Raw genomic sequence first — 15197 nt, forward strand, 5'->3', positions numbered from 1 at the left:
GTACTAAAATTTAAAATTTTTATTAGTCAAATCTATTAGTCTTTTGTGCTTCCTTCTTTTGGATTTATAGGTTAAAAGACATTCTCCTCTTGAGTTCAGACAAATGTTCAGTTACATTTCTTCTATTCTTTTATTATTTTATCTTTAAATTTTTAAATTTTTAAATAACATAAATGTTTTAATATAATTTTCAAGTAAAGTAAATGATGATTTAGTTTGTTGTTTATCATGTCATTATTCATTCTTCTACTGAAAACTTTTGACCATTTGTACTTCTGATAAGAATTATCACTAAAATAGAATATATGAAAGCAATGGAATTATACTTACTTTTATTGCCTGCTTTGGTTAATGGTTTGGTGGAAAAGAAGGCCAACACCTGATCATAAATCCATTGACTTTTCTGAGTGCAGATTTAGGATTCACTTGATAATATGTGGTATATATGCATTCTCATAAGATTGGTTATTATATTTAATATTCAAACTTTTTTTCCCTCCTAGTATGTAACATTAAAATAAGAAGTGTATCTTGGCAGGGTTTGAGTAAATCTGTCCTATGTTTGCAGTTCATCAGATGACTTTATTTAATTTCTTATGCAGGTAGAATTCATTTTGATGTATGATGTGAGATAAGAATCTTATTTATTTTTTCCAAATATATAACTAATTGAATAATCTATACTTTTCTAATTGATTTTAAATACTACTCTTATGATTAACTAAATACATTTATTCACACACACATATACACATATGCACATATATGCGGCTTTCTATTCTCTTTCCTCAACTTTTCTGTTTTTAGAACAGTATCTTCCTGTTTTAATAATTATTGTAGCTTTGAGGTATATTTTAATATCAGGTAGTCTCTGTATTTTTATCATCATGCTCTCATGAGAAAGAATGATTTAAATATTTTAAAAAAACACATTTCATTTTAAAATGTGTTTAAGAATGAAAACTTCAGGACTTTTTAAAGTGAACTTTAAAATTACTTTTTAACATTAAACTTTTATCAACAGAAACAGTAATTTCCACATATTAACAATAAAATCTAAATAAAATATGTAATGAAAAAATATATACTATGACACTAGAAATTACAGTATTTGCTATAAACGTGGGAAAGGTCAGGACCTGACTGATATAGTTGCTAATGAATTAGTTACATTTTGGGGCCACTTTTTGGGTTGTCTCAATGGGCCATAGTTTGAAGAGTACAAGGGGGTTGTTGGAGGTGGTCTTTGTTAGGTTTTTTTTTTTAAGGATTTTATTTATTTATTTGACAGAGAGAGAGAGAGCAAGGGAGCACAAGCAGGGGGAGAGGCAGAGGGAGAGGGAGAAGCAGGCTTCCCGCTGAGCATGGAGCCCAACATGGGGCTGTATTCTAGTACCCCAAGATCATGACCTGGACCAAAGACAGTTGCTTAATCGACTGAGCCACCCAGGCACCCCCTTTGTTAGGTTTAAAACAAGTGATGAGACCAAGTCTCTAGTGTATCATTGTTACATTCATACTCCCAACCCAGACCTGGCTTTTCATGCATCACGGTCTTGTCCTTGACTTTCCCTGTATTCCTGGTTCCTGACTATTTGGTGCCTTATCTACAACTCCATGCTGACCATCCCTTCTTCATATTTGCAGACTTCTTAAACTTCCTGGTTCTAACTTATAGCCTTGCCTCCCTGATTCACTGCAGTTCTTAGATGTCCACTCTGTGATAGGAAGGAAGGTGCCTCCGGCTAACTCTTTGCATAGCTCTCTTTTCATGTACTGGCCTTTTCTCAGACATTTTAATTACACACAGTAAAACTTACAGAGCATGGAGTTGTATTTTAATTCTACCTACAATATATCTGCACACTTACAGTATATTTCTAATAGGGATCTGTGCTATCTATTAAAGAAGTTTAAGAATTCTTTTCTTTTGTACCACCTCACCTGCAATTTTGGTTTCAACTGTGCTGTAGTTTTTCCATACTCTTGTGTCTTTTGCCTTGAGATATATTTGTATTTATCAATAAGAAAGATAAACAAAAATAGCCATGATGACTATAATAAGGGCCAAAGAAAAGTGCTAACTAAGAAGGGAAGAACAAAGAAATAACTCCAGCAAACCAAGTTGACTTTAGCAACATAACTAAAATGGGTAACCTTCCAAGCAACTTGGTAATGACAATGACACTGAATAACAGTAGTTCAAATGACAGTAACAGTGGTTTTGAAACCTCATATTAAATTCTTCTATGGCATGTGTTAACTACTAATTCAGCTTGGAAGATTTAAATGTAAGTATGCCTATTAAACATTTACCAAGGAGAGCTGACGTGTGTGTATTTACAAACTGCTCCACTGCCCACTTAAGGTCCATAAAAAAATGAAGCCTCAAAAACATACATATTTTTTGGTAATATTTTGTACTATTCAAATCTCCAAAGGATTTTTGTGAAAGAATTCAGAAGGACAAGATTTTTGCTTATTGGTGGGCAATGACATTCTGCGAATACATATTAAGAACAACAATAAAAATTTTGCACTTTTTCTCAGCAAGTATTGAATTAGGAGGCCCAAAGAATTAGCTATCTAGTTACTATGTCTTTGTTTTTATGCAATATAATCTCAAGCTTTGCATCAATTCAGAACAATTAGTTATCTTTCTCGGTATGGAGAAAAGCAGGATAGTACATTTGAAATCTTTAAAGACAAATCAAAATTTTCAAGAGCTTAGCCTTTCAAGCATTTTCTGGAAAATAAGTGATGTTTATGATAAGTCACAAATGTAAAGGAGATGCTTTTATTAATGGGAATTAAATGAGTGTTACTAATGTACCAATAAAAGCAATTTTTTTTAAAGCCTCAGACAGTTTGGCAACCTATCAGTTAGAATTTCAATGGCTTATTCCTTTTATAGTTTGTATTTCCATTAGCTTCTCTACATTGCAACTCCATAAGGCATTTTAAAAAGATGTGGATGAAAAGCGGAACTGAACTTGGTCTCCAAACCTTTCTTTGCAGGGGTGAGATAGTAGGGTGCTGGAGAAGGTGTGCAGGCCTGGTATGTTAAGCCTTCGGGGAAAATAGATGGAAAAAATAACAAAACAAAACAAAGCTAACAAATACACTTGTCCTGAAAGCTCTAAAGCAGTGATTTACAATGTATTCCCCTCAGACCCCTGGGGGCCTTGGGTTTATTAAGGGACCTCTAATTCAGTGGTTCTTAACCCTGACTTTGGCTGTAGGAGCGCCAAAAGTCAGATCTCCTGTCCAGCTCCTCCGCCCACCCATAAGATTTAATTGGTCAGGGTGGAGCTAGGACAGCAGTAGTTACCTAAAGTTCCCCAAGTGATACTAATGTTAGCAAGGGTTGGTGACCGCTGTTCTATTCCTATGAATGTATAAGAGTCTGAAGAAGGAAAAAATACCATATATACACATATATCTTGTATCACCTTTTCTCTATTTGTGGACACAATGACTCAGATACAAATTCATTAAACATTTCATGGAATTAATAGGGACTTTTTGCATTTACATGTGTCTTCATATGTATCTTCTAAAAAGATTACCATCATGTGGACATTCTCAGACTTGAAGAGTTTGATCATTTTGACTATGAAGAACCAAGATAGGGTTGAAATTGTGGTTAAAACAATCACCCTTATAGGTTAAACGGTGGTCAAGACTAGTTCTTGGCTTAATCATGAGCACTGGAAAAATTTTACTATAAAGTGTTGGGGAGAGAAGCCTTAAATACAGAGAGGATGAACGATATCTTATGTGACCCATCCTTTTCATGAGTCTAAGACCCGGATAAGATTCTTAGCTCTGGCTCTTGCCTTGGGGAGCCTTGAGTGGCTTCTCAGAGAAAATGAAAAGGGATGGACTCCCTTTTGCTTTGATGCTCCTTATGTGCCTCTAAATTGTGTCTCTTTGGGGCTGGCTGGGATTCTTGAGTGCAGTGAACATAGCTCTTTTCTAAAGGACCTGAAAACTCAGACTGCAGAAGTTCATTCTTTCTGCAGCCTCAGTGGATCTTGTAGGTAAGACTTATTTTCTGGGTGTGCTTTGTGGCATCACATTCAACTGAGGAACTTGCAGAATAGGCTGCAAGTGCTAAGATCCTGAGTCAGAAATGTACCAAATTACTGTTCTCTATTTAGCAGGCACAGTTCAGTTCCATTACTAAAAAGTAAAAATTGCCTTTGGCCTTATGACTTTGTCTTTTTAAATCTTAAAAATCATAGCTGAGTGTCACATGCAAAAAATAGGCCTGCACAAAAGGCACTGAGAAGATCCCTGCACTTCTTTTTATAAGAGCACTTAAAATATTTGCGATAGGAAAAATATTATGACATAAAAATACTTGAAGCAAGAAGAGTCTACCACAATCATAAGAAACTCATTTCAGATTTTAACAACCTTATTAAAGAAGCCCTTACTTTAATTTATTAGAAATCTCACCTGTTGTAGATCATTTCTTGTTCTTTTGTCCTAAGGGAGATGAGTAAAAATTGGACACCATTCTCTATGTGATATTTCATTATAGACCTAGAGGCATTTGTTACTTTCCTATTCAAGTTGCTATTTTCAGCAATAAATAGGCCCAATGTTGCCACCTTATTGGTCCTGTTTCCTCCTTACTTGGCCTTCTTTGAAGTTTTGCTATTGAGTGGGGAGAGCTTCTGCAGACCTCAGGTTAAAAGTTATTGATCGGAGTTTCTCATTCTTACCTAAACTGTCTCTACTTTCCATTCTAAGTATTTTTTCTGAAATTAAAAAAAAAATATATATATATATTTAATTTATCTCTCAAACTACTTTGGGGGCAATACCACCATGTGGATGACCTATAGTCAACTAAACCTCAAAATGTATACAGGGGAACTCATATTCCCACCTCTGAATCTGGGTGTCTCACTCAGTGAATCGCTCTGCCACTCACCCAGGTACCTGTACCCGATATATGGAGTCATTTTTTACTCTTTTACAACCTTTCATCAAATTAATCAACAAGTCCTATTGATTCTACCTCTTAAATATCTTTGAACTCAGTCCATTCCTATCACCCCTGCTGTCATTAACCACCATCGCAGTCCAGAGATGGTTTGCCTCTCACCTAGATCTCTTGCTTCCAATCCATTCTTTACACATAAGCCCGAGTGGTATTTCTGAAATGAAGAATCAGTTATATTACTCCCACTCACCTTCTTAAAACCCTCTAGTGCCCTCCCCTTCCTGTGATAAATTTATAATTCTAAACCTGGTCATTAGGCACCCCTTCATTAGTCTCCAGCTGATCTTTCCTGTCCCATCTCGGATTCCTCCATTGAGAGCTATATTCAACTTCTTTCAATTCCTCAAATTTACCCATTTTCTATTGCTTTTGCATTTTGGGTACTATTTTTCTCTTCCTGAGACATTGATCCTTTGGGTGTCAGCTTACACATTTCACTTTATTTGGGGGATTTTTTCTGACCTTACACTAGATGTGGCCTCCAGCTATGTCTTCCAAAACATCCTATGTTTCCCTTACTACTACACTCATTTGTGGTCATTACTTGGCAAGTGAAATCTATTTTTTTTTTTTTTGCTGTCTTCTGTTTTTAAAATTTCCTTCTCTGTATAACATCACAGTAATGTGTTTCTTTATCTAATTATCTCCCTAGTTTTCTTCATCTCCTCCAATTAATTTATACCTCAATTTTTGCTCAACTTTCTTCATTTTTTAAAATTAGAAAATTAATCTAGAGATTAATATACATTAGGAAAGTGTACAATTATATCAGCTCTTCTGACCTCCCATTAGATGGATTATATCAAGTTTTTGGGTTAATTTGTGATAATTATCCCATAAGTAGTGTAATGAAGACTTGGACAAAGCATATTTTAAGATGAATTATTTTTTTTTAAAAAGCCACTAAAACCTAATGAAATAAATCTTTCTTCGCAGCTTTTAAATTGTAAGATTAACGCCACATATATCAACATAATTATTTTTTTCTCCTCGAGTTAGAAGTTTATCAGATGGGTACGGAGAGTTGGAGAGATGGTGGGAGGGTTTATAATATTTTGGTGCCCCCGGTCATGCTGAAGCATCCCCATGTCTGTTGTTCTCATGTGCTTTGGATCGTTTGACAATGAATACCCCACAGTCTTGGTGGTTGGTCTACACAGAGTTGGACTTGGGTGGATGAGGCCCTTCTCCAGAGATGCCAGTTATCACAAAGGTAAGAACAGATGGGCCATGTCTACTCCAGAGTGGATTTTCAAGTCCAGTCTAAAACGGTCCACCCCATCTGATATATGAATATGTGCTGCTCTCCTTGTTTTTTCCTATCTTAAGCCTCTCCCTATCAATGAATTTTATTGATCTCACTAGTGACTAATCTCCTTGTCATTCAGGACAGTTCTCATATGAGAATCACCTATAAACATTTAAAAAATACCAATGCCTAATATTCATTGATTCAATTTGGGGGGGAGCCCAAGCTTTGGTTTTTGAAAATCTTCTCAGGTAGTTCTCACATGCAGCTTGTGATTTAGGTCAAAAGATGCACCTCACCTTGCTTAATAAACTGATTCATCAACCTTCTTGACTTTCTTTACATGTAGACTTTCACCTTCATCTGGATCTCTTCCATTCCAGTAAATGGTACTTCCGTCCATAGTTTCTCAAATTTTTTTTTCAATTTTTTATTTAAATTCTAGTTAGTTAACATAATATATAGTGTATAGGACCGTTCTACTCCTGAATATTAGTTTTAGGAGTAGAATTTAGTGATTCATCACTTACATATAACACCCAGTGCTCATCACAAGTGCCTTCCTTAATACCTATCACTCATTTAGCCCATCCCAAAGCCACCTACCCTCCAGCAACCCTCAGGTTGTTCTGTTTTATGGTTTGCCTCTCCTTTTTTTCCCCCTATGTTCATCTGTTTCATTTCTTAAATTCTTAAATTTCTTAAATGAGTGACATAGTTTCTCGAATTAAAACCAGAGGGGCGCCTGGGTGGCTCACTCGTTAAGCACCTGCCTTCAGCTCAGGGTGTGATCTCGGCGTTCTGGGATCGAGCGCTGTATCAGGCTCCTCCGCTGGGAGCCTGCTTCTTCCTGTCCCACTCCCCCTGCTTGTGTTCCCTCTCTCGCTGGCTGTCTCTCTCTCTCTGTCAAATAAATAAATAAATAAATAAATAAATCTTTAAAAAATTAAGAAATTAAAAAAAAAAAAACCAGAGATATACTCTTCTTTTTCTAGTCCCCCATCCTCAACCAATCCATCAGGAAGTACTGTAGACTTCAACTTCCAACCTGTCTAACCTTCATTGCCTTTCTTTTTTTTTTTTTAATGATTTTTTATTATATTATGTTAGTCACCATACAGTACATCCCCGGTTTCCGATGTAATTTCATTGCCTTTTTCTTAACCCAGACCATCCTCTTGTCTTGCCTGGACCATTGAAATTTCCTAATTGGTTTGTCATATTCCAATCCTGTGTCATCTTCCACAAAGTTCTTAATTTTTTTTAAAATGGTTTTAAACTCAGCCCACGGAATGGGAGAAGGTATTTCCAAATGACACTGCTGATAAAAGACTAGTATCCAAGATCTACAAAGAACTTCTCAAACTCAATACACATGAAACAAATAATCAAATCAAAAAATGGGCAGAAGATATGAACAGACACTTTTCCAACGAAGACATACAAATGGCTAACTAACACATGAAAAAATGTTCAAAATCATTAGCCGTCAGGGAAATTCAAGTCCAAACACTGAGATACCACCTTACACCAGTTAGAATGGCAAAAATTGACAAGGCAGGAAACAACAAGTGTTGGAGAAGATGTGGAGAAAGGGGATCCCTCTTACACTGTTGGTGGGAATGCAAGTTGGTACAGCCACTTTGGAAAACAGTGTGGAGGTCCCTTATAAAGTTAAAAATTGAGCTACCCTATGATCCAGCCATTGCACTACTGGGTATTTACTCCAAAGATACAGACGTAGTGAAGAGAAGGGCCATATGCACCCCAATGTTCATAGCAGCACTGTGCACAATAACAAAATTGTGGAAGGAGTCTAAATGCCCTTCAACAGATGACTGGATTAAGAAGATGTGGTCCATATATACAAATGAATATTACTTAGCCATCAGAAAGAATGATTACCCAACATTTGCAGCAACATGGACGGCACTGGAGGAGATTATGCTAAGTGAAATAAGTCAAGCAGAGAAAGACAATTATCATATGGTTTCACTCATTTATGGAACATAAGAAATAGGAAGATCGGTAGGAGAAGAAAGGGAAGAATGAAGGGAGGTAAACAGAAGGGGGAATGAACCACGAAAGACTGTAGACTCTGGGAAACAAACTGAGGGCTTCAGAGGGGAGGGGTTGGGGGATTGGGATAGGCCAGTGCTGGGTATTAAGGAGGGCATGTATTGCGTGGTGCACTGGGTGTTATATGCAAATAATGAATCATGGAACATTGCATCAAAAACTGGGGATATACTGTATGGTGACTAATATAACGATAATTATTTTAAAAAACTTTTTATTATAAAATATTGCAAACATTTAGATGGAAACAAACCCTCAAGGTTTATAAAATCTTAACACTGTACTATATTTGCTTCACAGTTGTTTGTGTGTTTTTTTTTTCTAAAGAAGGAAAACTGTTGGCAGAGTTGAAATCTCCTCTATACCCTGTCCTGACACAATTTCCTCCCTTCCTTCCCAGAGATAACTACTTACATAAATTTAGAGTTTATTATACTCATGTATGCTTTATACTTTTGGTACATATTTGAATCCATACATAGTGTTTAGTATCGTTTTTAAATATTGGTGGTATTATATAGTTGGTATCAGATTACATGTTGTCTATTTTACTTAACATGTTTTTGATATTTGCTCATGTTAATACAAGCAGCTTTAGTTTATTCATTAAAATTATTATATAGTACGGTATCAGAACAAGAGATCATAATTTGTTTTTCTGTTGACCAACATCGAAATCACTTTTCATTTTTTTCTTTTCATAATTGATTTTGTAGTCAACATTTGTATATCTCTTTTCTATACATGTGCAAAAGTATCTCTAAATACACACCAGGGAGTGAAATGTGGGGCCTTAGGGCCTTTCCATCTTTTCTAATTTTGCATAATTGCAGTACAATCTTAAAAAAAACCTTCCTATCACTCAAAAAAAAAAATGACTATTATGGAGCACCTACAATATGCCAGTATGAAGCAGGAAACAAGAGAGACAAAAATCTCTGCTGTCTTTGATCTTATATACTAATGGAGGGAGAACAAGTAAACTAACAAGATGATTTCAGTGAATGCTAAGTGCTGGATAATGAGTCATATCATCCTCTGCTTCAAGATCTTCAATGATGTTCCATTGCGTTTAGGGTTAATGTTATAACTCCTTTCCAAGCCTGTAATTCTTGATACCATCTGGCCCCTGCCTCCCTCCTTTCTCCCTTTGACTCCCTGTGCTTTTGCCATACTGACCTTGGAGTTTGAGGAACTTATTAAGCTTTTTCCTTCTTCAGGATCTTCACATGTGTTCTTCTAACTTCCTGGAAAGTTTTCCCCAACTTTCTTTGGCTAATTCTAACTCATGATGCAAGCCATAACCTACTTGTCCTGTTTTCAGATAGACCATGAAAATAGACCCCTCCTATTAAATCTCCCTCACGGCACCCTGCTCTTTTCCTAGTATCACTTACTACAATACATGACTATACGTTTATATGTCATCTGCCTCACCTACAGGTTGCAGGTTCTGTGTAGCTGGGATAATGCCTTTCTTGCTTCCTGCTATATCTCCTAGCTCACAGCTTGACACATAATGGTTCCTTGGCACATTTTTTTAAAAAATTAACACAAATTAGTGTTTTTCTGAAAGTTTGGTTGCAGGCTCATTTTGAGCAGGAGATTCATTTAGTTTGGGTTTTGATTTCTGTCTCTCCTTCAGGGCTCTTCCCTTCCTAACTAAGGGTTTAGGGTAGCTTCCATAAGTTCCCAGACCAGAACCAGGTCTTAGTATGGATTTAATGGCTCCTGTCCTTGTGATACTGAAGATAACACAGACTTCATCAGAAGGCCAACAGTGTTTAGTTTTGAGGCTATCACCCTGTCCACAGCCAGCCTCCCCCAACTCTTAGTCAGATGAAATTCATAGCTTTAGATGATGGTAGACAGCAGGGCTTTGTTGCTTTTTAAGCCTCTTTTAAGAAAGAGTATTGAAGTCCTTGGGAGAAGCTTCACTCCACTCAGCCCCTTGCTTGAAGCAGTGAGCTGGAATCTAGTTTATCATCTTCCTTGGAACATTTTTAGTCCCTGTTACCTTTTCTTTTTCTTTTTTATTTTTTTTGAAGATTTTATTTATTTATTTGACAGAGAGAGAGAGAGCATAAGTAGGCAGAGCAGTAGACAGAGGGAGAGGGAGAAGCAGGCTTCCCGCTGAGCAGAGAGCCTCTGTTAACTTTTCAAGAGCCAGTCTCTTTTCTCCCTCTCTCTCTCTCCTCTTTTCTTCCTCCTTCCCTTCCTTCTTTTTCTTACCATTTGAAAGTAAGCTGAAAGTATTGTGATATTTCACCCCAAAATGCTATAGAATGTATATCCTAAAAAAAGAACATTCTACTTAATTTTAATACCACTGTCACACCTACGAAAGTTTATGTTGATAGAGTGGTATTACCTAACACAATGTCCATGTTCAGCTTTCTCTAATTGTCACCCCTCCACACCCAGAAATTGCATCATAATTTTCAATGAAGGATCACACATTTTATTTAGATTTCAGGTCTCTTAAGTCTTCTTTAAACCAGCACAGCTCCCATAGCCCTATTTTATTTTTATTTTAAAATTTTTTGTCTTTCATTATATTGACATTTTTGAAGAGTTCAGGCCAGTCTTCTGATAGAATGACCAATAATCTGCATTTTTCTTAATTTTCTTTTCCTGAATGGTCAGATTAATGTTACACATTTGACAAGAACACTCCGTTTTTGATGATGTTGCATCCCGTCAGGAGGCATATGATATTATTTTGTTTCATTAGTGGTAATGCTAAGTTTGATTACTTGTTTAACGTGGTGTCCACCCGATGTCGTCACAATATAGACATCTTTTTGTTTTTGAATTTAATAGGGAATCATTGGGGTGGCACCATGAGACTATGTGAATATTTTGTTTAACAACCTTTCACTCAATGGTATTAGCATCCATTGGTGATCCTTGCTTGTATATGTTATTATATTGGTAGTCGTGAAACAGATAATATATAATTTAGCATTCCTTCTACATTTTTTAAGCTGACATTCTATAAAGAAGGCTTTTCTCTCCTCCCTTCCATCATACTGTTTTGTTTTTGTTTTTGTTTTTTTAAAGTATCATTAGGGACTCATAGGTTCTTTTTTCATAGGACATTTTGACCAGAAGTAAAGTAGTGCTTTTCTGCATATTTTTTCATAGTGCTTAATATGAATTTATTAGGTCTTTTTCTTATATGATACTTCATAATCAGTTGAAATAACATATTTGAATAAATAGCATAGTGTGGAGTTCCATTACTTGCTCCTGGGAGGTGCCTTGAAGGCTCAGTTGGGTAAGCATCCAATTCTTGATTTCGTCTCAGGTCATGATCTCAGAGTCCTGAGATTGAGCCCCGTGTTGTGCTCCAAGATGGTCCCCAGGATGGGCATGGAGCCTGCTTAAGATTTTCTCTCTCCCTCTCCCTCAGTCTCTCCCCCTGCTCTTGAGTGTGTGTTCCCCCCCCCAAAAAAAATAAAAACAAAAAACGCTTGCCCCTTCTCCAACTTTGAGATGTTGTTATAGTCAGGTTTAAAGTTTTTTCATCATTTACCATGGTTAACAACTATGGTAATGATTTATTTTCATTTTTGTTCCTTTGGTGACTTCAACATGAAATCAAATCTGGTATTGTTATTAAAAATTCATTGGATAAAATGATAAAATATCATTTCCTAGTGATAAAATATCATACACAGAAATACACATCTCTCCCCTTCTCCCTGATAACAATGCACATGCATTTAATGCCTTCTCTGTCTAATTTTTAGGATCGAAGATTCAATGATGAAATTGACAAACTAACTGGTTACAAGACAAAATCACTATTGTGCATGCCTATCCGAAGCAGTGATGGTGAGATTATTGGTGTGGCCCAAGCGATAAATAAGATTCCTGAAGGTGCTCCATTTACTGAAGATGATGAAAAGGTGAGTTTTCATGCCTTTTGTGACTTGTACTCTTCCTTGATCATTGATTGCTATTCTCCCTGCAAAGGACAGGACTTCTGTGAATAGTTGTTGGATTAACCTATTCATGGATCAAAAGCTTTTTCTCATGTTACACAAAATGTAATGGAAGTTTTGGATATTTCATAGAATGTGGTACAATTGAAAATAATCACTTTATCTTTTTCTTAGTTTACTTTTCATTGCAAGACTCAGTAGTATTCTTTCCTTGGTCTTCATCTTCCTTATAAGTAAGCTTTTTAATTGAGGATCACACCACCACCCAAGGGAAGATAAGGAATTAGGAAGATGACTGTTTCAGAAACTCAACACTTGCTCTTGTGTTTTCATAACCACTATGAAGAATTGTTCTCTTAGTTCTTATATAAAAATCTCAATAAAATGAATGTTATTTAATCGTTATTCCAAATTACTAATAAAAAGAACATTATTTTTGTCCCTGAAGAGCATTTGACTTTGGTAGAAGTGATATCTTTTTGTTCTGAAATTTTAAGTTCTTTCACCGTAGTTTATTCACCAGCTCATATTAAAAGACAGACTCTTCAAAAAGCTGAAGTTCTTTCTGGCTTTGAAGCTCTTACCTTCATATTGGATAAAATATGGTGGAGTATTTATGAAATTTGTGGTAAAAGCAAATCTCAAATTAGTTTAAGTTTGATGACTGCCATACACCTATTGGATTAAAAAAGACACTCTATAATTTAACCTTCTGGATGTGAGCTTGCTATTTGCTAGTGGTAATTACTAATGCATTAAATGAATGCAAATGTTCTGATATTAAAAGGTCAGCGTAAAATATGATTATAAGGAGACAAATTTTTTTTATTTTAATTTTTTTTATTATATTATGTTAGTCACCATACAGTACATCCCTGGTTTCTGATGTAAAGTTCGATGATTCATTAGTTGCGTATAACACCCAGTGCAAGATTTTTAAGTGAAGAGAGTCCTTTACTGAGGTCATATCTGTTGTTGGATTTGAATATCCCAAATCCTGGGAAAGGTTTATAAACCCTTAGAGCGTGATAGGACCTGAGACAATTTCTTACCAATTCAGTGAAAAACTACAGTGTGAAGGCGCTTGTGTTGGGGCTGTAGGAAGCACAAAGATAAATCCCAAGTGTGTTATGCCATCCTGGAGCTGAACAAGGCAGAAGGCAAGATCATCAATAAGATGACCTAGAACGTGCTATGAATGCCTGGAAAGGGAGGGTTCATCTCACTTGAAGAACCTGAAGGGACTTCTTAGAAGAGGCAGCATTTGCTCTGGTCTCTCAAGAAAGCCTAGGCTTCCATAAGACGGAGTCCCATGAGAAGGTGAGGACGTTTAGGGATATATAAATTGTAGGCTGCCTCATTCACTCTGCAAATGTTTCCATGGAATGTACCGATAAAGCAACAATGTTATTTTCTACCAAATGTGACAGAGTCTTACAATGTGCCTCTTATAAGGATTCAGATAAAAGGATTAGAGTTTTGTGTTTTTCTGAACATACAACTACCTGCCCACATTTCCCAAACAGTTGAGTTTATAGATGGTAGTCCTGCCTTTACTCTGCCTCCTTCATTTAAAAGGATCCTGTTACATATTTAATTCTCATCTCTGCACTTATATTAGATTTGTTTTCTGGACTTCTCTCAGTGTATTTATACTTATGGCCTAGGGCTTCATGGGCTCTGAATGATTTACAGGGAAGGTCTGCACCGGGCTTTGTCTTGAATAGCATCAGTGTTTAGCTCTACTGAGAACGAGGGCTGGGACGGAGGTCCGGCCCCACTAAGGACAAATGGGCCTGCTTTTGGGTGAGACACTTAATCTTGTGACTCTCTGTTTTCTCCCCTATCAACTATACTATTCACCATTTACAGCGGGAGAATTAAATAAGATCATAAATTACAAATACTTTGTAAAATATAAGAAGCTAGGTAAATATAAAACATAAATTTTTAAATTATCATTTTCCCAAGAGTTTGAAATGTTCTTCTATATTTGTCACTTATCATCAGGCAACTTATTTCTTAGATTCAATGTCATTTGAGTATCACATTTGCTCCATGTGTTATATTTTTCTCCTTTTCAATTATCCCATGTGCCCACAATAGGATTTTATTTTTCAGCCTCTCCAGTTCCCTCACCTGATTTAAAAACCCTACTCTAGTCTTACTTCTTGGACAAAGTCTCACCAGTTCGGGCAAGTTGATTATGTTCACGCGGTTGACACTAGATGGGGAGTATTTTATCTCAACTTCTGTTTCCGGTGATTGTTCTTTCCTGCAAGGATTCTATAGATTATAAACCAAACAGACGTGGTGCAGAAGAAAAGCAGAAAACAAAATCTGGAAACGATTAATGGGAAAGAACAAGATCTAGATACTTCTTTCAAATAAGAGAAGATGTTACGGCATAATGGCTGCATGTAGACCATAGCAACAGTCTACCCCGGTTGAATTCCACATCTGCCATAGCCTGTGTGACCTGGGCAAGTTGCTTAGCTGTTCTGTGCTCCAATTGCCTCCTCTTGGAAGAGAGATGATAATAATAATAATACCTATCTCATGAGGCTGTTGGGGAGTTATATGAGAGGATACAGGAAAAGCAGTTGGAAGAGCATCTAGCACATAATAAGTCCTCATAAAAAAATCAGCTCTCACTGACGGCACATTAATACATGCGAAATACAGTCTGGTATTGGTTTAAAAACTAGCTCTATATAAGTTGTCTTTAAGTTTTTATTAAGGATAGCCTGTATGACCAGTTCCATTGTTGGGAGTTACAACAATGAAATGAGGCATATACTTCTTTATGAATTCACATTTCTCTTGTGTGATTTTTAATGCACAGAGTATTTTACTTGGCACAAGTGAAAAAAAAAGTCTTGCCACAAGACTGTGCTTATAC

The 15197-nt window shown here is 36.3% G+C and overlaps 1 protein-coding gene across 1 annotated transcript in view; it reads left to right on the top strand.

Moving 5' to 3' along the window:
• Positions 1 to 15197, top strand: part of PDE11A (phosphodiesterase 11A) — a 357140-nt gene that overhangs the window by 39942 nt on the left and 302001 nt on the right. The window contains exon 2 of the mRNA XM_008687179.2: positions 12101 to 12259. Within this exon, the coding sequence (XP_008685401.2) occupies positions 12101 to 12259 (159 nt within the window). The remainder of the gene's footprint in view (positions 1 to 12100; positions 12260 to 15197) is intronic.

This window comes from Ursus maritimus, unplaced genomic scaffold (assembly GCF_017311325.1).
Source record: "Ursus maritimus isolate PB19 unplaced genomic scaffold, ASM1731132v1 scaffold_1, whole genome shotgun sequence".
In the NCBI taxonomy this organism is placed as follows: domain Eukaryota; kingdom Metazoa; phylum Chordata; class Mammalia; order Carnivora; family Ursidae; genus Ursus; species Ursus maritimus.